Below are 23237 nucleotides of genomic sequence, written 5' to 3'. Positions count from 1 at the left end.
CTTTTCGTGTTTTCGATGGTGAAAAAAAGAATAAAAAACATACAAAAAACAAAAACAAATCCGGTTTCATTCCTCACACCAACCCACATTAATAACGTATCTCGATGAATGAAAAATACAAGTAGAGAATATTCCAAATGTGCCGCTGTAAATATTAGGAGAACGATGCGAAGACAAATTTTGTGAGGACCGACAAAAAACAAATGTAAAAGGCTAAGGGCACTCGTATCAAGACATAGATATTATAATAAGATCACTACCACATCACTGATTGGTCAGGAGAGGGATACGCTTAACTTTTCATCATGGCCGGTTAATATTCAAATGTAGGACCCACCAAATGTTGAGATGTGATCCAGTGGTGCTGTGCCTATGCATACTCAGCTTTTTGCCATCTGATTAGATTGACGATCAAATTAACATAGTCTTTGATCGAGTTAATTGTCGCTTACGGGGGACCCCAGTGTCGAAATCGGCTTCAGCGTTAGGTATAGGTCCTTCGAACTTAGCAAAACGGAGTTTTTTTGATAACTGGCAAAACGGGGTTGAGATCTCTTGCCAACAACCTTCCAACAGATGTGCCGTGTCAGAATCTGTTGGGGGGGTGTTGGAACGTGTCATGTTGGCCGGTATTCAGGATCGTGGAAAACGTTCTACGCGATTGGACAAGTCGACATCGAGTCAGCTGGACCGTTATATTTATATTTTCTTCTTCGCACATTCGACTCGGAACTCGGAAAAACGAAAGCTGAAGGGAGTAAGACTTTTGCCATTTATTCGCCTTTGTAGACTTGGGAGCTCTCGACGGTCGGTGAGCAGCTAAGCCGCCGCCGGTAAAGCCAAGGTCGCCGGAATTGATCACACTCATTCACCTAAAAGCCAAGCCGAATTGAAACAGAAGGTATCCGTGTATTCCCTCTATGTACACCTGCTTCGTTGTCTTTGCCGAATTCTAACATCTGATCTACAGAAGTGTATAATTTGCTTTTTTTCCCCTTTTTGCTCTTTTTATAGTTTGGTTTGATCCTTCTGAGAAATGAATTAGCTAGTTATAGAATTTTCCCTAAATAATCGATTTGCCTGCAATATGTTGTAGACTTCAAGTTGATTGTTTCTTTCTTTTTCCTTTTGGTTCTTATAGTTTAGTATATCCTATCCTGTGATCTACGCTTTTGGTTCTTCTTCTTCTATTGACTTGTAGTACTAAACTTGTTGACGGTTTTGATGTTCTTTTATATTTATTTCGATTATTATTAATTTTTTACATTGGATATACATTATGTGCATCTGTATCTCTTATGTGGTAGACCCATTTAATAAAGAAGACGCTCACTTGGAATTTAAAGCACATATGTTGAGCTTTACGTGATACTTGCAATATATTAAAAGTTGTAGAGTTGGATCAAGGGGTTATAGGATCATTTTGGCTTTAACAACCCTGATCCTTATTCTAGGGTGTGAATAGTGTGATGCTTTATATTTCAACATGTTTTGATCTTCATCGATGGTTATTTTGGAGCTAAAACACGAGTATGCAGGACAATGAATCTTATGTACATAATTCAAACTAACGTTTTAAAAACCGAACCTGAGGCCACCAAGTTTTCTTTTCATATGACGGGCCACTGGTTTGACCGTTTGTGTTGAACTGGTTGTACTATTAACACAATAGTGAAATCTAGATCCTTAGATCAGAATATTAGGGCATAGAACTTAAAAATTATATACGCTATGTCTAACATGAGAGAGGGACAGAAGGGGGGGGGGGGGGGGGGGGAGAATCGCCGGTAACTGGAACTGGCTGGTTGCAAGGTAGCTCGCTCTCTCTCTAGTCTCTCTAGGTAGGTTTGACTGTTTGATTGACTGGTTGGTCAGATGAGTTTTATCATTCAAATCATATTGGCACGTGGAAATTATATTATGAAATGGCATGAACCATGACCCATAGAATAGGTTGAACAGTTCATTGGTTAATATTCAGGCCAAATGGGTTTTGATTAAAGTCAACAAGTTTTTGGGTATTAACAGATTTGGAATTGAACTGGACTGTATTGATGTCCAGGTGACAGGTCAAATGATTTGACCGTGTGGGTCAATGATGGCTTGAAAACATTTATATGAAGTTACAAGCTAATCAAATACCCCAACTCTTCACCCTTTTCTTAGTTACAAAAGGCCATTACAAATGCTGATCCGAGCTTCTAGTGTCTTGGAAGGGGTGGACTGGTTAGTGCATATGGACAACAACTTTGGTTTCTTCCTTTTTGTTTGTACAAAGTGGTTGTTCTCACATTCAAACCTGCATTCTCTCTTCTCACTCTTTGTCAGCCTGAGATTTTACCATTACATCAAACCAAATGTACATGTGATGCACGTGGTTGCTTAACAAGGATGATGATACCACAATAGAGTTAATGAATTATTTTTATTTTATAAAAGATCAGTAATATTTTGTAAATGGGATAGATAGTTCAGTTTTGGTCCTTCAATTAAGAAATTGCATAATACAAAGGAAATCTTTGGGCAATAATGTTAGTGTGCAATACTGATTGAATGAGATAAAAGAATCAGGAAAAAGGCAGGTGGGAATTGCAATCCAACTTTTCTTTGTTTAGTTTTAAGTTACCCCTGATCATATAACCGCTTCACTTTTAATGGTTACTGCTGTTTTTCCTATTTCAATTTTCAAAAGGCATTTTTGTGATGATTTTTTGAAGCTCTTCTTTGAGAGCTTTGATGTGGGTGTTTGGTCTTTGAGGACAAAGTATGCCTTGAACCTATAGTTGGGCCATGTCATTATCTTTTCGTCTCTTGTTTCATTGGTTTCTTAATGTATTTCTTGTTTAGTTATTCTTTCTCTAATTCACTACTTTCTTTCTGGTGCTACCCTTCTACAACAAGGGACTTCATATTTGAATCACGATGTTTCTTACCTACAGACAGAATCTGCATGATGTCGTTATCTTATGCGAGAGATGATACATAATCTCTTATTTTGTTGTTCAAAAGTTCTAGGGATGCATGATCTTGTATTTTCCCTTTAGTGTCAACATGCCATCTGTTACCATGTTGTTCATGTTGGAGAATTATGAATAGATATTCTGCATGTCATAATGTGATAAAGACAGAATGCCCATTATTGAATCTGCAGCCCACTTATTTGAAGTTCTTTCTTTAGGTACTAGAACTGTGATCTTAGTTTTTGGTTTCTGTCTTCTCAAATCTAACCATGAACCTTTTTTTTTATCAATAACTTAGAAAGAATTTTATTAAAAAATTATAAGAAAACAGAACAACAAGAAGTTGTGAAAGAAACAAGAAGACTAAAAGAGTCTAAGCTCCCCACAATATTACAACTGAGCCCAAAACATAGTCTATCTTTGAACCTCTTGCTTAGCTAGATCATCTGCCAAACTGTTGGCAGACCTTCTAACCCAATTAAGTTGAATGAACATGCCCTTAGAAATCCATTTGAACCATCTGAGATCATTCCTTAGATACCAAGACACTTCTCCCCCTTCTTTATCCAGTCCACAACTATTTTGGAATCACCAATTTCTTGATCTCTCTGCTCTTTCAAATCTTAAGGGGGAAATTGTATCTAATTTGGGAATACCTTGGGTTTCAGAAGGGGACTAAAGGAAAATGAGTGTGGGTCCTTAACCTGGCTGCTGGACCTACTAGGGAAAGTCCATTTGGACCTGTCCTTGGAAGACCCTGGAATTTGGGTAGGCTCTCCAAATGGTCTCTTCACTCACTCTTCTTTCTTCAGAGTACTTGCTTCGCCCAACCCCCTAGTTGTGGATTTACCTGTGAAGGAAATTTGGTGTAAGCTTATTCCCTCGAAAATTCAAGCTCTCTATTGGGAAATATTCCTTGGCAAGGTAAATACTTGTGATATGCTGACTTATGCTTGCCTTTCTCCTCATTTGTGCTCTCTTTGTAAGGAAAGTTGTGAAACCCTATTTCATTTATTAATATTTTGTTCATTTGTGCATAGAATTTGGGAATTCTTTTGTTTTCTTTTTGGTTGTAGGTGGGTTCCCCTCAAGATGTGGTAGGACTTTTCAACCGTGACTTCTTAAGACAACCAAAGAAAAAAGGGATGATAATGTGGAAAGCTACGAAGGTAGCAATATGCTGGGTGGTGTGGGAAGAAAGGAACAACAAGATCTTCTTAGAGAAATTCATAACAGTAGAGGAAGTGATAGACACAATATAAAGGTGAATGTAGCCCACTGGGTAAAATCCTTGGACAACTTTCAAGTCTTGTTAGTCACGTACAATCTAAGAACCTGAACTGAAGTAGCATAGTCTTCAAGAGTGAAAGACGAAGTAAGGATGGAATGGAAACCACTAGAAGGCAATAAAATCAAACTTAATTTTGATGGGAGCTCCCTTGGAAATTTTGGACTTTCAGGTATAGGAGGAGCAATCAGAAATTCTGAAAGGAGGATACTGGCTGTGTTCTCAGGACCGATTGGCACAGGGAACATTAAAGTCTGAACCATTGGCATTACTACAAGGTTTGAAGCTAGCTAAACAGCTGGGATTTAGGCATATTGATGTGGAAGGGGAGTCAAATGTGGTCATTTCTTGGGCCGCAAACAACAACCTTACCCCTTGGACTTTCAAAAATGTGATTAGGGAAGTGGAAAAGATTGCAAAGGAGGTCAAGACTGAATTCTCTAGCCAAACGAGGGCAATGAGACAACAATTATTTTGTGCTGCACTGTAATGTGGGACAGAAAAGTGTGCTTAAATGAGATTAACATTCCCACCTCTAAGCTGTATAAACTGTTTCAATCTTAACTTTAAATAAAATACATGTTTGTTGATAAAAAACCCAATTCTTTGGCTCTCTAAACCCCAAAAACTTCTACGAAGAATTTTGTTGTGGCAACATCATCTTGCTTAATTGGGCTTGAGAAAAAGCACATATGTTTCCTTCCTCATCCCCGATTACCCCTCCATCAAAGTTCAGCTTTAACCAGCCAGTAGATGGAGGTAGGTGACCATTCCACTGATACCCCTCAAGACTTGAAAAAATCATCAAGCTTAAAATTTGAGAGGAGACTCAAGTTCTTGACCCAGTGTGCCACTCTTAGAGTTATGACCTCTATTAAGGCTTCCTCACTCCTCTCCTTATCCCAGAAAGTTCTTAATTTTCTTTCTTCCCAAATTGTCCAAACCACTGCTGCCCTAGTACATCTCCACATCAGCTTGCCCCTCCTTTTTGTACAACTACAAATAGAAGTGCTAAACAACCCTTCCAAGCTATGAGCAAGTATCCTCCACCTGCAACCAAAAGAAAAAAAAAAAAAACGAAACAAACCAATCCCAAATAAAGCCAACAAAGGGGTAGGAGATTTAGAGATGAAATGCAATCTCACCATTTAGCTTGCATAAGTAGCACCAGTTGGGAGACAAGTACTAGTTTGGCCTCTTCCTTTGAAGTAAATCACAAGTGTATACAACCATGAAACAAATTACCAAAAACGAAAAAATACAACCATGAAACGCTTCCCAATAGAAAACACCAACTATAGGAGGAATGGGAACACACCAAATTTCCTTAATAGGGAAAGGAGAAGCAGAAGATGAGGAGGCTATAAGAGAGGTAAACAAAGACTTGCAGGTGAAAAGTTAGGCTAGATTAAGGTACTTTACTATCCAAGGCACCTTCCCCTAGGACCATAGAGCTTTGCAAGGTGAGCAAAGCAAACACAATGGGGACCTTGGACTCTCTAAGGTTCCTAGTGAAGCCCAAATTCCAGTTCAACCTAGAAAGAGAAGAAAGGAAGCAAAGAAACTCTGGTATTGGCCTACCTTCGAGATTGGAAAGAGCTTAAAAGGAGAGAACAATCTCCATCAAAGGGGACTCACCAATCCAAATTTCCAGTTCAACCTTGAAATCCATTTACTCAATAAGGCCAAAATTTTCATTCTGACATGTCCAATTCCTAGCCCCTTCTACCTTCGATTTCACCACCTTCTCCCACCTAAAAAAATGATCTTTGTTCCCTTCCCCAGGTTCCCACAGAAAGTCTCTCATAAGAAATCACTAAGAAGTGGTGGTAGTGATGTATTCAGGTTTAGTTGGCTTAGGAGACTTGGTCAAGGCTGAAATCATGACACTCTTACAAGGAATGGGACTAGCACTACAGCTTGGTCTCAAAGACATGGAAGTTAAAGGAGACTTGCAACTAGTCATTAATTGGACAAAGTAAGTCAATTCAGTGCCTTGGAAATATAAACATGGTTTTATGGAAATTGATGCCATAGCAAAGCAGATAAATTCTAGTTTCAATCGGGTGGGAACTGCAAATGGGGTGGTAGATGTTCTAGCTAAACAGGGAGTTGACAAACCAAATTTATTTTGGGCAAAATTGTAAACTCGTGTGACTAGCACGCTTCCAGCTTCTTGCATCTTCCACACCCAAATAAATTTGTGGGCAGTTAATTCTAGCAAAAAGGGATGAAAGAATGTCAACCTCCTAGTTGTTAATGTCAGTGTTCAGAAAACCGGACTGGACCGGTTGAACCATGACCTGGACTTCTAATCGGTTCAGTCACACCCTAAAAATCGGAACTCAAAAGATGGTCAAAACTGGCTGATTGGCCGGTTTAACTAGAAAACTGGTCAATTGGTTCTGGTTTTATACAACCACCCAGGTTACTTAATGAAGGTTTTTTTCTTTTTTTTTTTCAAAATGCTAATTGTGAGACTTGAACCCATAACTTTTTAACTATGCAATTTTGTCTTGTGACCATTAATCCACTTTTTTATTTGTGTTCATTTATGCCTTTTTACTACATATATTGCTTCAATACACTTGCATTTTAAAGAAAATGAAGGTTAAGAGGTTTAAACCTTGATCGTTTAATTAAAAAATTAACAAACTTACCATTTGTGCACCATACTGAAATATAATGTTACTTGTACAATATATTATATATAATATTTACCCGACCCGCAATATATATGTATATATGTTATGCCATTCATGGTTTGACCATAGTTGAACGCTTGACTTGTGTACCTCTCCCTTTTTCGGTTCTGATGATGCGCGATTTGGAAGCTCCCTATTGGAAGGTGACTCGGATGCCGAGTTGGCTAGTTCACCTGCCCGGGCTGCTTTACCTGGGGTGGGCACTCCGAAGCCTAAGTCAACGAACTAGAGATTTTGGAGAGAGCTAGAGAGCGAGATAGCTAGAGTTTTTGAGAGCTGAATCGCATATACCTTCTCTGAGGGAGGGGACGCCTTTATATAGGCGTAAGGATTAAGGAACTGAGAGCTTTCTATAACGCGCCCGAGATTCCCAAGAAACTGTGCCTGCCAAATTCAGAGGAGATCTCTTAGTTGGATACATGATCCATATAGAGGGATAAGGTCCATTCTATCAACTCCGATGCGGACAATGCGGATAGACGGGTCTAACAATTGAGCGTCGTGATCCTAGAGAAGTCAGAGGCAATAACTCACTCAAGAGGGAAATCCTGCAGGTTGCTAGCTGAATTCAGGTCTGGTCGGCAGAACTTGTCACCTCTCATGCCAACCTGGCGTCTTGACGGGACCGGGGTAGTTCGGTGGAAGCAGGTCACATCACACACTAACCTAAGGTCCCATCTAGTTGTTCGTGGTTTGGTCTACTGGGGTGGCACCGAGGTTATTGATGCAATTATAAAGTGTCCGAGGTGATCTGCTTACGTGGTGCCAAGGTGTCACCCAACTGTTTTGAGATGCCACATGTCATGATGTCATTGGAGAACTAAATTACCCCTCGTTAAGTTCTATGCTCAGTCTTGTTCTCTGAACATTGGCTAATGTTCCTCAGCCAGTCTAGATGACCTGGCCTACCATTTCATAGTGGTCTTTAATGGTGTTGTATTTGTTTTCAGGCTTATATGCAATGTGTTGCAGAAACTTTCTCAACTTTCATAGCATCTTTAGGCGATCCTTACTTTTTCCACATAATTAAGAGTTTATTGCTTGGTGCAATGCTAAAAAGTTCACTTATTCCTCATCTATTGGGAAAAGAAGGCATTCTTCCGGCAATATCCTTCTTCAGCTAATGAGATGGTCATTAGTTGCAATTTCATGAAGTGAAATGGTCCAAACACCAAAAGAAAAAGATGAGCTAAAGATTCCAGAAATATCATATCAACCTCTCCAAACTGTTTCTTTTCTTGCTGGATATTGTAACTTCTATCGAAAATTATAACTTGCTATAAATATTTGAAATGAATAACTAAATCTTCCTTTTCCAGTGCATGCTTTTCATTTGCAAACTACTATAATGTAGTGCCTTATGCTTCTTAACTTATTGTAACAGATATGAGTGGTCAACAGAGTGGCAATGAAACTCAATCCCACCTCTCAGCTCCACGTCTGAATGAGAGGATCTTATCATCCTTGTCAAGAAGATCCGTAGCTGCCCATCCATGGCATGATCTTGAGATTGGTACCAACATCATGATCTTGTATTACTCTGTGCTTTATTTACATGAAAGTAACTTAAGGATAGTTAATCATTTCTCAAATATCACATGCAGGACCTGGAGCTCCTCAAGTTTTCAACTGTGTATGTATTCGTTCCAATGATTTTCAACAAAACCCTAATATATATTTTTTCATTTGTAGATCATGATTTTATATGATTATGGAATGGAAGCATGATTACCTTGGGATCTTAAAAATGAAGTCTGAGATCTTATTTATTTCACCGATTAATGACTTTTAGCAATCCCAATTTGTTGCGATAATAAGAAAATATCAATTTTATTTTGGTTGAATCTTTGGTTTGGGTGTCCATACATGGTTCAAAGATAGGTCTGGGGTCCCCATAAGTTGCTGCCTGTTCCTTGTTTTTGTTAGACAATGTATGCCCTTAGCTCCAATCAGCATGATGTACATTATGACATTTATTGTAAATGAATAAACTACATATTTGATTCATGTTATTGTGGTGTATTTCTGTGTAATACCCTTAAACTGGACACATATGAGACTCGTGCTAGTTTAGAATCTTCACAGCCATTGGATGGATCTGGGGAGATTTATCCTACCAAAGCTAACACTGATGTGCCAACAAGTTGGTTGGGGTGGCTTGTCTTAGCTGCTAGGGTGAGACCTGAGGTGCATGCAATGTGGGTTTTCTTGAAACCCTGAACTGGACCAAAATTCTAGTATTGCCCTAGACCTTGGAGATAGATGGGCAAAATTAGAATGTTACACCTGACCCTTAGACTCGATTATGATACTACACTAGGTGTCAGATTGGGCTGTCTTTGATGTGCCAATCAGTAAGATCCTTAAAGGGGGTCAAAACCTGGGTATGTTGGGACAGTCCAAGAATTCATCTGAGTGGGATGATCATAGTGACAAGATCAACCCCTTTGTCGAACAAAGTGAATGGTCGGGAAAATGCACTCTCTCTGATGGAAACCTAAACTTCCGGTAGTGGATTTTAAATGTGTTTGAAATTTGGTTTTGCAAAATATATTTATATAGAGATATACTTATATATTATGGTTTCAAAATGTTTGCAAAATGTTATAATTCTCGAGATCCATGTGAATAGAGAGTGCAGCACTGTACTTTGCAGCCGAGAGAGAGGTTCTCTCTTGTCGGACAGTGTTTGATCATTAAGGGCTGAGAGGTTGAGTGTAAGACCATTGAGGGTTATACCTGATGAGCTAATCTTGCATTTGCCCACAGTCCTTGGGCCTTCATAAGATGGCTGGACCCAAGGACCATTTAGTGTAAATGTTGGGCCCATTAAGAGCCCATGGTGATGGACTCAGGGGTTCACTGTATTCAATAGTGAATTTGGTCAGGCTTTGTAACAGAGGCTAGGCTGAACCCGTGTGGTTGATGTGTAGATCAATGTTAGGGTCCCACACCATACAAAGAGAGCCAAGCTAGCCAGCATTAAAGGGAAGTGAGCCCGAAAGCTTAATGGGCCTAAAGCCCATTTTGAACTAGGTTAATTGGGTTAATTAAATAGGGGCGGGTCTGGGTTTGGATCAACAGATAAGGATAAGAGGATAAATCTTATCCACTTAAAGTGTCCAGATCCAAATAAAGATTTGGATCAGGAAACTCCTAATTTGATTAGGAATAAGCTGATCTTTAACTGCAGATAAGATAAGGGATTATCCTTATCATTTAAAGAGTTCAGATCCAAATAAAGATTTGGATCAGAAGACTCCTAATCAGATTAGGAGGTTGTCTCTTTAAGGTTATAAATAGAGAGCAGGGTGGACCTAAAAAAGACACAACAAAAGAAGAAGACAACTCAGTTAGACTGATCTTGCCTTCAGTTCTTTTTCTTCCTGCTCTTGCCGCCCTACCCTATTCGATCTCCAATTCTTGGAACTGATCAAGATTTGATCTTGATATTGTTTCTTGTAAGCTGTGCTCACTACCCCATTCGATTCTTGCTGAAGAATCACAAGTTCTTGGTGAAGAACTACATACTGATCTTGCCTCATCCTAAGCTATGTCATTTTCAGTGGAGGGAGGATTTGGTACACTCTTTGGGCGTGAACACCTGCATTGGGAGGAGCTTTTTTGCGTGGATTCTGTATCAGGTATATCCCTCCCTAATCTTGGTTTCAGATTTGGTCCAGTTTGGTTACAGGAACGAACCTTGAAAATGCAGTTTCCTAAATTGGGAATAGGATTCTTGGATGGGAGTAAAGAAAATTTTGAAATTTCACCCAATCTTCCTGCAGGGTTCGGCCATCCATATGATGGATCTCCCATCCCTTTAGTTTTGAGCATCAAGACCACCATCAAATGGCACCTACCCAGTATTACAGGGATGGCATCTTGGTAGCTTACTCCAGGACTGGTAGGCATGGGGAATTCCATAAAAGTAGAATTTCAAGCATTGCTACAAATTTCTAGGTTGGCTAGATCTGGTACCATGGTTGGCTGCAAGGAGAAATGAAATGTCCATGGCATGTAAGACATTCTGTGAGGGAAGCAAGGCACTTGGTTGGATTATTGGTAGCTATATGACTGATTCTCAGGCCTACAAGCTCCCTTACCGAGTTTTCTAGTCTACTGAGGAGTTAGTAGGCAGACTTTGATTTAGTGGGCAAACTGTTTTTGATAAATGTCGCATGCAAGTTTGAAACTCAAACTGGAGTATGGGGAAGCAACAATGGGATGGTGCCTTGTATAATGACTCTGGAAAGTGGAAATATAATACTATGCACACAATGTATTTACACATTGTACTTTCCTATTCATTAAAAAAATTGTTTTTAACTGATAAGAAACCATTCAACTACATTTTATTATATAATGACAAAAAGTTTCTACTAAGGTTAGAAAGTGGCTCTGAAGTTAATCCCAAGCTAGGTAGTTAAACTTACCTTGCTATTGCTGTTTTTTTTTGGCATAGCCCCTGTTTTAGTACAGATCCATCCAATAGCAGGTTTCAATTCCTCAAATGTGGGATAGAGTTAGTGCTTTCTGTTGGAAATCTTCCATGGTAGCATTAACACTTGTGACTTATTGATAAAGGAGAGATCCAGCTGGTCTTTATCTACAAATTGGTGTATCATGTGTAAATTGTATGGTTAGACTGCCCCAGTGTACTAAGGCTCCCGCCAATGTAGGGTCTAGGGAGGGACAAATGTATGCAACCTTACCCCTGCATATATAGAGAGGCTCTTTCCAAGATTTGAATCCTGGTCAGCCAGGTCACAATGGAGCAATCCAACTGTTGTGCCAATGCCCACCCTTAGAATGGTTAGACTGCATATATCACCTATTAGTGTTCTGTCCATTGGCTTGTTGTATTTGGACTTGGTTTCTGGCATTTTTTGGTTGCAGGTAGGATACCCCTGTCAGTTTGGATATGCTGTTTGATGCTTTAGTGTTTTGATGCCCAAAGAAAAGAGGTAGAATAATGTGGAAATACACAAGAGCTCTAGTAGTATGGACTATGGACGTTGTAGGAGAGAAATGCAAGGATATTTGAAGAGATAGAAAGGAGTAAGGAGGCCTTAATTGAAACTATTACTCTAAGAGTTTCACATTGGGTGTGGACCTTGGATTTGTCTTTTTATTTCATACTTGATGATATACTTAGAAAGTAGGGGGCAGTTGCATCTTCCTCCTCTAGAAAGACAAGTTGCAAGGAATGATTACCTCAAGGCAAAGGGTGGTGGGAAGCTGAATTTGATGGAAGCAATATATGTAACCTAGAGCCTTCTAGTATTGGAGGGGCAACAAGGGATGATAGCAGAAGTGTCCTAGCAATGTACTCAGTCCTAGCACCAGAAGAGATTAATGTTTGGGCCGAGGAACTAGGATGCTTAAGCAGTGAGTGGCCACTCAAGTATTTAGGGCTCCCCCTTGGTGCAAATCGTAGAAGCATAGATTTTTGGAATCTAGTTGTGGAGAGGTTTGAAAAGAAACTTGCGGTGTGGAAGAGGAATTATATCTCTCTTGGGGGAAGGATTACTCTTATCAAGTCTACCCTAGCAAACCTTCTAGTTTACTACCTCTCGGTGTTTAGTTTGCCTCAAGCTGTGAGAAAGAAATTAGAGAGAATAATGAGGGATTTCTTGTGGGAACCGTGTGAGAAGAAGAAAGATCATTTAGTAAGATGGAATCTTGTAAGTAGGAGGAAAGAATTTGGAGGATTGGGGTTAGGAAGGTTGAAGGAAAAGAACGAGGCTCTACTAGGAAAGTGGTTATGGAGGTTTCCACAAGAAACAGATAGGCTATGGCACAAAATTGTGACTAGTATTCATGGGCTCTCTGAAAATGGTTGGGATGCAGGAGTGTCTTACAGGGTTTCCAATGCTTCACCGTGGAAAGTGATTCACAAACTCCTCCCGTTGTTCCTCAATCATGTCAGGTTTGATCTCAACTCAGGTAACAAAGTCAAATTCTGGGAAGATGTTTGGGTGGGTGACACTTCTTTAAATACTTTATTCCCTTCAGTTTTTGTTCTACCCCGCTTTAAAGGAAAACCGGTTGCTGATTTCCTGTCCCCCTCTCCCTCGCAATCTGGGTATGCTTGGAACCTGGGTCTCCGCAGAAATGTGTGTGACTTGGAGTTGGATTTGGTGTCTGCTATTATTCAGTTGCTTGATGGGATTTGTATAGATCCTACCAAGCAAGACACTAGAATTTGGATTCCTAACCCCCTTGGTGAGTTCAGTTGTGCGTCCTTCTTCAAAGCTTTGACTTCTTTTCAACCTGGGGTCCATTTTCCATTCCGTGAAGTCTGGTGTCGCCCTATTCCCCCTAAAGTGGGTGCCTTTTGTTGGGAAGTTTACCATGGTGCAATTAACACCTGTGATCTGATGCAGATGAGGAGGCCTGGCTGGTGCCTTTCACCTAATTGGTGTTGTTTGTGTGAATCTAATGGCGAAACTGCTCTTCATATTTTTGTTTCCTGTCCTGTAGCTAGCAGCATATGGAAGTGGTTCTTTTCTCTCTTTGGTTGCAGGTGGAATACCCCGGTGAGCCTGGGGAGATTGTTTGAAGCCTCCACTTTCAGGTGGCCAAAGAGAAGGGGGAAAACCTTATGGAGATGCACACGGGCAGCAGTACTTTGGATGTTATGGGAGGAAAGAAATCTGAGGATTTTTTAAGGGAAGAAAAGGTGTAAGGAATTACTGATAGAGGGGATTATGTTAAAAGTGACTTCATGGGTAAAATCAATGGAGTCATTCTCAGACTTTACTGTGAATGATATAATCAGGAACTGGAGGACTGTAGCTTCCTCGTCATCTGCTAAAAAGAAGGTAGTAAGAAGCTGGAATCCTCCTGAAGCGGGACTCCTCAAATTAAACTTTGATGGGAGCAGTTTTGGCAACCCGGGCATGGATGGTATTGGTGGGGTCATTAGAGATGACAGGGGGAATGTAGTGGGGCTGTTTTCCGGCCCTATTGGGTGGGGAGACTCCATTACAGCTGAACTAAAAGCTCTGGTTTTCGGTATACAAAAGGCCTCGGAAATAGGTGTAAGGAAGTTGGTTGTAGAAGGCGACTCTAAAGTGATGATAAGCTGGCTGAAGCAGGATGGAAAGGCTCCATGGGTATTCAGAAATGAGATTAAGAAAATTAATCACTCCACAAAGGATATGCAGGTTTTATTTCAGTGGACTCCAAGAGCAGCAAATGGGTTTGCGGATCAGCTAGCAAAGCAAGGGGCTAACAGGGAACATTGTTTTTGGGCTCTGTTGTAAGTCTACAAAGCAAATTTTAGGTGGAATGTCTTTGGACATTGGGGTAGCCGAGGCTACTCATTCTCTGTACTAATATTCTCTTTTTTAATAAAATCATTTTCACTGATAAAAAAAAAGTACTCAGGTCCCATAGGAGAAGGAGATCAGTAAGGTTTGAGATAATGACAGCAACTTTTGGTGTATAGAAAGCCAAGGAAATGGGAGCTGAAGGATTGATTATTGAAGGTGACTCCAAGGTGGTTAGCTATTTGAGTCAAAGACTGCATGGTGTTTCAGAAATGGAATTAGATGATTTAAATGGTGCCAAAGGATTTGTAGATTGGAATACTATGGGTACAAAGGCCAGCTAATAGCTTGGTAGATGGCTTGGCAAAGTAGGGAGTTATTAGACAGCAAATGTTTTGGGCTTTGATGTAAATTGTAGGGGGGGGGGGGTGGTTAGCTGAGGCTATAATTGTATGTCTTTGATTGTAACCACAACCTCTTGTTGTACTCTTTTAATTATTTTGTGAATGAAATCTTAATTTGTGTTGCTGATTAAAAAAAATTGGGTTAAGAGTTATGGGGCCTGACTGGTTTTTTGGTTGTTGACCTCAGACCCAAGACACTCCTTTTTCTTTAATTCTTAGTCCATGTGATACATGGGAATTGTGCATTTCTTGCTGCAAGGAAGTATTAATTTGTGTTCCCTTGTTCTTAGTCCATGTGACACTCCTTTTTCTTTAATTCTTAATTTGTGTTCCCTTGTTCTATCACATTTTGTCCAAGGAAGTATTAATTTTATTCTACCTCTTAAAAGTGATATTGACCGTCTCATAAACTTATGCATCTGGCACAGGTTGTTGAGATAGCAAAAGGAAGTAAGGTCAAATATGAGCTTGACAAAAAAACAGGACTGATAAAGGTATGCTCTCCCTGTTCTTGTAATTTGGCATATTTTGTATGATTTTACAAGCAAGTACCAAATCTTCATTAATTTGGAGAATATTCTTTTTTTTTCTTATATATTAGAAAGTACTCAGATGCATAATATCTGGGATTTCATTGCATTTTTTTCCATGGATCTTACACCCTTGTTATTCTTTGTGATTATTCCTACCATTGAAATGGATGCCTAGGTTGATCGTGTCCTATATTCCTCAGTTGTCTATCCTCACAACTATGGTTTCATTCCCCGCACATTATGCGAAGACAATGACCCAATGGATGTATTGGTCCTTATGCAGGTAACTTGAACTTATTCATGCAATTATTTTTAGATAGACAAATTTGTTTCTATAGCATATGACTAAATATTTGCAAGATCCGTATGAGACCCTTTTCTCTCATTTCTTGAGGTATCTTTAGGCCAAGGTTTTCAATTTTTACAAAAAATTGTTTTCATTTGAGTTGAACAAACAAAATTTAGGGTTGTTAAATTGAATTAAAATGTCAAATATATGCACTGCAGAGTCATATAATAAATTAATTTTATTTCATTCCTCAGAATTTTAGAAAATTACTTCCATTCTTCCTTAATGAAATGCTATTGGTTTTGGAAACCATTTTCGTATCCCAGTTACACTAAGTTTCAGCATCTTTTTGCAGTATAATATTTTCTTATCATGCTTATTATAATCGTTAATGAAGTGCATCTAATGACTTGTTCTGAACTCAGGAACCAGTTATTCCTGGTTCATTTCTCCGTGCCAGGGCCATAGGTCTCATGCCCATGATTGATCAGGTATGGTTGATGTTCTGTAGCAAAGTCAACCCCAGCCATTGTTATCCAAGTTGAGTCCTTTGATGGTTGATTATGTGTCTGAAAAACAGGGAGAAAAAGATCACAAGATCATTGCGGTGTGTGCTGATGACCCAGAGTATCGACACTATACCGACATCGAACAACTCCCACCTCATCGCCTGGCTGAGATCCGCCGTTTCTTTGAAGACTGTATCCTTTTTCTTATTTTATTTTCTTGCACTTATTCAGTTAATTTTCTTTTGAGCTAGGCATTTGAGGTTTAAGTATATGGTGAAGTAAATTTGAGTGTTTTCTTGATAAGTAATAACTAAGACAAGAAGAATGAGAACAAAGAGGTTGCGGTTAATGATTTTTTGCCTTCAGAAACTGCTTATGAAGCCATCCAGTACTCAATGTAAGTTTGTTTCAATTCCTCAAATAACTAAAGTTGTTTCTTGCAGCTAGCCATGGAATTTCAAATAGTGTTCTTTTTTTTTAGAGAAAAAGATTTAAGTACAATTTATATTAGAAATAAGGAATAATCTATGGTGCATCAACTGCAACATGCAGCAAAAAATGTGAACCAGTGATAAAACGATATATCACAGTTGGCATATTTAACGTTGTTAAAGTCTTGATGGTATATATATCTTGTGAAACATGAAAGTACACCTTGTGAAATGTGAACAAATGAAAAGTAAGTAGACCATGGATGTCTTTAATGTGATGGATTGAAAGTGCAGAAAATATTAGTAAATGCATTGTGGTTGGACTATAGAAATAATAAGGAAATTCAGATATAAACTTGACTAATTCAAAATTCACTTTTACTGGTGGCTTGCAAAGTTGACTCACATTTGAAGGCAATGCCAAACTAATTTTGTACAAATATCCAGACCACCCTCCCAAGATCCCAGATAGCTGGGACTAACACTGGGTGGTGGCATTTTTGTGCATAGAAAAAAAGAAAGTCTTTTAATCGGTTAAAGTAGTGAACTTCCCTACAGGACCTACTCCATTTCTTCCTTATAGAATGACCACTTTGTCCATCCATTCACTATGTCACCATGTATAACATCTATTTGGATTAATTACGTACTCAAGAATGGTGTAGCAACTGCTACCACTTTCCCCTTGGGAAGTAGTCCCCAATAGAATTGGTTCCTGTTCTTTCCTTGTTTTGCCAGCATGTCTGCCATACATTTTGTTGGCTGATCTCTGTATCCAGTTATAAGTTACCCCGACTTCACCAGCCAGTCTTTTTCACTTCCCTTATTTCGTGAAGGACCCATTCTATTTTTCTTAAACTAGCACACAACTACTCTGGAATCCCCTTTCACCCGCTAGATTTTTGTAGTATCAAGCAGCTTCTGCAGCACAACCATCAATTCTGCCCTAATGGAATCACCGTATCCAACAACGACTTGGAATAATGCTAATAGATTACCCTCCCCCCCCTTAAAAACATGAGTGGGTTATTGCCTTGCCCCTCCCCCCCCCCAAAAAAAAAAGAAAATATATATATATAGTAAAATTAAAAAAAATATATTTTTTTCTTTAAAAAATCTATAATAAACCCAAACCTTCTCAGGCCATTTACTTCTCCTTCCTATCTCATTTTCTTGTTTAACTTGGCCCCTCCAAAGAAAATTCCTGGCTCTGCCACTGCTCTTAATACACTACTTATTCCAGAGTTCCATGGGTTACCCAAACTACAGCAATTGAAATATAACTTGATGAGGTTGATGGCTGGGGGGACCGTAAGCTGATAAACATTCAGAAAATCTGCCAGTTTTGAATGGTATCTTAGTAGAAAAAGGATTAAAAGCTTCCAAAAATCTTTACCCAATGATCCTACCTTCATAGATATTCTTTCATTCAATTAGTAAATCTTTAAAGATTCTGGAATTCCTCTGTTCATAGACCACCCAAATTAAGGCTACCTTTGTGACAATAAAGCAGCTTTATCCATTTATTGGCAATCTGGTGTTCCATGAAAGAAGAAAGCACTTTGATATTGATTTCCACTTCATAAGAGAAGATTCAATTGGGCCTCATCAAGTCTATGCATATCCCCTATGATATTCAGGTTGCTGATATTTTCACCAAAACATTAGGACGAGATGGCTTTCAGAATCCTGTTAGCAAGTTGATTCACACAATATATCTCCAACTTGAGGGGGAATATTAGTGTATGGTGGCCCATATTCACATTCATGGGCTCAAGCCCATGTATGAGTTTTTTTTTTTTTTTTTGAAATAACCCTTGTAGTAGTTGACTACCAAACAACATGCTCTGGTTGGACTGTATCATAATTGTTGTAACTTATCCTCATTCTTCTCTCTGTCTCTTTATTTTTTCATGTATATCCTAATTTTTCTCCTATATTTTCATATTAAGTACTCATTGTAACCACGATAGAAAGACTATATAAATCATTCTCTATTCAAAAATTTCAAACTACTTCTGGGGGATGAACATTCAAGATTTGTGTCACCTTCTGATTTTCACATTTTTCTCCTCTAACATGGTCTTTTGTTTGGTGGGGTGCAGGGACCTTTATGCTGAGTATATCTTACAGAGCTTGAGGCGATAGGCAGATGGGGTGCATTCTATTTTCTAATGTCATTTAATCAGAGATAATAAGAAGGGGATTTGAAATATTTTATCAATTTTTCTATTTAGTCGGTTGGTTAAACGGTTCTTTCCAAATCAAATGACTAAACTATGCATGCTATTTATTTGTTAATAAACTTAGAATTACAACATTATTTCCCAGTCTTTTGTTTAACTTTTGCCCTTATTTTTCATGTCACAACTAGTCCGACTTATGCTTGCAAATAACATTATTTGATAGTCTAATGTTTATTTCCTACATCTTCTGATTCAAACTTGCACCTTTTGCTTAGAGTTCAGACTTCAACTCCTCCATATGGTCCCGGAGGCCAATCAGAGCTTCAAGGAAAAAGGTTCTTTATTAATTTATAGACTTTTTTTTTTTTAACATTATAAAACCCATAGGTTGTTATATATATATTTTTCCTTAATATCACTATTGAAGAAAGCAGTTTTAACATCCATTTGATATATTACAATTTTGCAAATTGAAGCTAAAGCTATAAGAGCTCTAATGGTAGTAATATTGGTTATTGGGACATAGGTATCAAAATTATTTACCCTTTATCTCTTTTTATACCCCTTGGCTACTAGTTTAGTCAGTATGGTTGGCCATAATGGATTCTAGATTACTATTTATTCTCTTTCCAAAGGACAGCATTAGGATAAAACATAGCTTCACTTATTCACTACAAGTTGCAAGATCATTATCCACAGCTACGTGTAGAAATCATCACCAAAGTTTATTTCTTTTCTAGCCCTTTTATTTCTCCATAACTCCAAGTTTCACTCTTTTCTGATGGTGATGGTAATGCAAAAGAAGGTTGATAATCTGAGATTTTGTTAGTCTTATTTTGTAGAGTAAATAAACTTAAAAAATTTAGCATCTCTTGACGCTATATTGGTATTGTTTTCATACTTGGGGCTTAAACTTGGTAGGCTACAATATTTTCTGCATAACTTATGAATGCACAATTTGCGGTCTTAGGCCGTGGTTTCCTCTTTTCGTATCAGCTAGCTTTTTTTTAAACCAAACACCTCCATACTTTCAAGTATTTTAGGTTAGGTGTAAACCCTTTCCAAAGTTCATAGGGGGTTTTCTAATCTTCTTAAGGGGAAAAAGGCATCTTGGCTTACAAAATTGACATGGAAAAAACCTATGATAAACTTGAGTGGGATTTTATAGAGAAAGCTTTTAAAATCTTTGGGTTAGTGTCATTCGATGTCTATGTCATGAATGACATAGACAAAGCCCAGAAGAGATTCCTTCAGACAAATTCCCCAGAATGAGGCAGATAATCTTTGGGTTAGTGATTGTATCGACAAAGAAAAAATATATATATTTATTCCATTGAGTGATGTGAAAGACAGGTTAATTTGGAGTCTAAATTCAAGTGGTGAGTTTTCCATGAAACCTGACTATAAACTAAGGTGTAGTTTGGATCTCAATACAGGACGCAATATCAACCGGAGAGCTCTCGTTTGGAACCTAAGATGCCAATCAAAGCTTAAGATTTTTCTTTATTTAGTGCTAAATAACAGGCTCCCCACGATGAGTTTGTTAAGGTTAAGAGGCCTTAACATTGATGGTAGGTGTTACTTCTGTGGGGAGGAGGAATATATGACCCATATATTTAGGGGGTGTGGAGAAGCCAAACAGTTGTGGGATGTGGTTAGCCAGAGGTTGATATATTGGGGCAGACCCTGACCTGATGTCATGGTGGTCAAAGTTGTATGAGGCAGATCTAAAAAATAATAACAATTTAAAGGAGAAAAAGTGTTCACGTTCTATGGGAGATTTGGAAGAACAGACATAAGAGTATTTTCTAATACCTCTGCCCCCCTCAAGTCGTAGTTGAGAAGGCTACAAAATATTGGGATGAGTATTTTTCTATTTTGCAGGTTTTCAGCACTATTAGAGCAAAGAGTGTTTCTTGGCTTCCACCAGATCCTGAGATCCTGATACGATCAAAATTAACTTTGATGCATCTTGTTTGAGTAATGGGAGGTGTGCAGTTGCGGCTGTTGCTAGGAATCACCTTGGTAGAGTTGTAGACTTGGGTACAATCTTGGCATCTCTACCATCAATGCCGTGGAGGTTTAGGCTGCACAGGACGCTCGTAATCTGACTACAAATTTTGTAGAGCAAGAGATTATTATGGAAGGAGATTCGGAATTAGTCATTTCTTGTCTTAGAGGTCAAGTTAAGCCTTCGGATGCTAAGAAATATAGTGAAGGACTGCTTACCGATCAGAGAGCAGCTTACACATGGATTGGAATATACCGATCAGAGAGCAGCTTACACATGGATTGGAATATAGATACGTTTATAGAGAAGTGAATCAAGCGGCAGACTGGATTGCTGGTGAGGCACATTTGGTTGTTAATGGATGTATTTGGTGAGAAGCATTTGGTTGTTAATGGATGTATTTCTTTCACCTGTGTAATCTCCCTTGGGACCTCGACTTAATTTGTTGGAGTAATTTCTCTCAACCTCTGTAATGTCCAAGAATGCCTTCATTGGTGCTTATATAATGTTCAATGGAGAGATTTATACCCTGATGCTTGTGTCCAAGGTTCAAAATATCGAGGGCTTATTGACTTGTATCGGTGCTTTTTTTTATTTATTTTTTATTTTTTCCAATCTGACCCGAAACACCCCCTATAGGGGCGTATCAGGAAGGCCCCGATAACCTTGCCTGTGTCTTTCCCAAAGTTAGGCTTGGTTCTGACCATTGCGCAATTATCCTTCACTGCTATCCCCCATAATGGTAGGGAAGGAAGCCATTCCTATTTGAGACCATGCTGGTAGATCACCCTCAGTGTAGATAGGTTATTTTAGAGACATAGCTTGAAATCTTGAATGATGAGAGGGAACTAGTGACTAGAACTACCCAAAAGGTGAAAAACTGCAAGCAACATCTTAATATTTGGAATCGAGCTTGCTTTGGTGATATTAAGAGCAAAATTAATGATTTGAAAATGCAACTTAGGCTGTGTTTGGTTGCAAAATAAATAAATTTGCACTGATGCAAAACAATGGCAGTGCAAATGATTTGACTGTAAATTCTAACATTTTTGTTTTAAATTTTAACTTATTTTGTTTGATTACAGTACAAATGAGGTGAATTTAGAAATGAAGCAGAATAAAGTAAAATCTAAAACAAAATTAAAGAAGAATTCACATTTTTATAATTGCACTCCTATGCATTCGTACTAGTATAAATAAAATTGCACTGCAACCAAACACAGCCTTAAGGAAATTTGAGAAAAATTGTTCTGAAAACCAAATTGGACCGGATGGTCAGACATTTGACCTGGGAACCGATCATAACTCCAGGTCTAGTTTTAGTCTGAAATGCTTTTTTTTCTTTTTTTGAAAAAATATTGATTTGGTTAGAAAATCACTAACCTGGATGGTTGAACTCTTCGAACCGGGAAGCGGTTCATGGTTTAATGATTTCTTTTTGTTGGGAAGATTAAAGAAGAAAAGATCGATAGATGTGGGGAGGTTAGAGAGAGGGAGAGATCAGATCTGTCGTCGTTCTTATTGCCGCCATTGCCATCGTTGCCTCCTTGTCATCGCCGGTGAGCATTACCTCTTCTTCCTTCATTCCTTCCTTCCTTCCTTCCTTCCTTTTCTTTTCTTTCTTTCTTTCCTTTCCTTTGATTTCCTTTTCTTTCTTAGTTGACAACCAACTCCCTCTCCTTTCTCAGTAAGACTAATGATATATATACCCTAATATTCCAATCTAAGGGTTAAATGTATCAAACCGTTTGAACTATTCAACCCAAACGGTTGAACCACTGACCCAAAAACCGGTAGCCAAAATAGTTCTGTCTTTGGGTCGGTTTTTAGAACCTTGCCAGGAAGTTAAACCTTCCCAAGAGAACATGAACAAAGTGGGGAGTCTTCAAGTGGCTCTAAACATAGGGCTGCAAATAAATTGGATCATATCCGATTCTAAATTCTATCCATTTAGATAATGGATCGAAGTTGAAATATACCTCGATTTGTTCCATTAGTTATGAAATATTATATGTTATATACTATTTATATATAATACGTATATTCTATATATCCTATATTATATATTATAATATATTATTATATTATTAAATAATATAAGATATTATTTATGTTATATCATCAAATTTTTTTATTAAAATTCAATTCGAATCGGTTAAATTTTTTATTGGATTGGATACCCTTAATCAAATCCGACCTGATCTATTTGCATCCCTAGAGCTGGCTCAAGAAGAACTTAATTGGAAGTAGAAATTCCAAAATTCTATATATGGCTGATAGAAGGAGATCGAAATACTCGGTTCTTTCACCAATCTACCATCAATAGAAGACAGTCAAACAAATTTATAAGCGCTAGAAGGTTGATGGAGAATGGGTGAACAGGTGATAAACAATGAAATCCCAAGTTTTCTTGAAGACCCTTTTAGTTCGGGGAACCAGTGAGATGTGTGATTTTGGATTGAATACCATTAGAGGAGTATCAGATACCACCCGAAGGGTTTTTTTAGAGATGTTATCCTCTGAAGAGATTCGAACAACTACTTTTAGCATTGGCTCTTAAAAGCCCCGGGTCCCAATGGCTTCTTTTAGCCCCAATTAACCATGAATTCCAACATAACCAAGATAAATCTGAACACCAGAAGAC

The 23237-nt window shown here is 38.4% G+C and overlaps 1 protein-coding gene across 1 annotated transcript; it reads left to right on the top strand.

Annotated features, from left to right (window-relative positions):
• The first annotated feature begins 720 nt into the window (after positions 1 to 720).
• On the top strand, positions 721 to 18839 carry LOC104593511 (soluble inorganic pyrophosphatase 1-like). Its single transcript, XM_010253392.3, has 9 exons — positions 721 to 901; positions 8338 to 8466; positions 8558 to 8586; positions 15063 to 15128; positions 15343 to 15450; positions 15882 to 15947; positions 16037 to 16157; positions 16281 to 16362; positions 18502 to 18839. Exons 2-9 carry the CDS (start codon positions 8340 to 8342, stop codon positions 18542 to 18544), a joined length of 642 nt encoding a protein of 213 aa, XP_010251694.1. The 5' UTR covers positions 721 to 901; positions 8338 to 8339; the 3' UTR covers positions 18545 to 18839.
• Positions 18840 to 23237: the final 4398 nt, after the last annotated feature.

This window comes from Nelumbo nucifera, chromosome 7 (genome assembly GCF_055504915.1).
Source record: "Nelumbo nucifera cultivar China Antique chromosome 7, China Antique-T2T, whole genome shotgun sequence".
Taxonomy (NCBI): Eukaryota; Viridiplantae; Streptophyta; class Magnoliopsida; order Proteales; family Nelumbonaceae; genus Nelumbo; species Nelumbo nucifera.
Note: the sequence above shows the minus strand (reverse complement) of the source record. Positions and strands in the feature narration are given on the sequence as shown.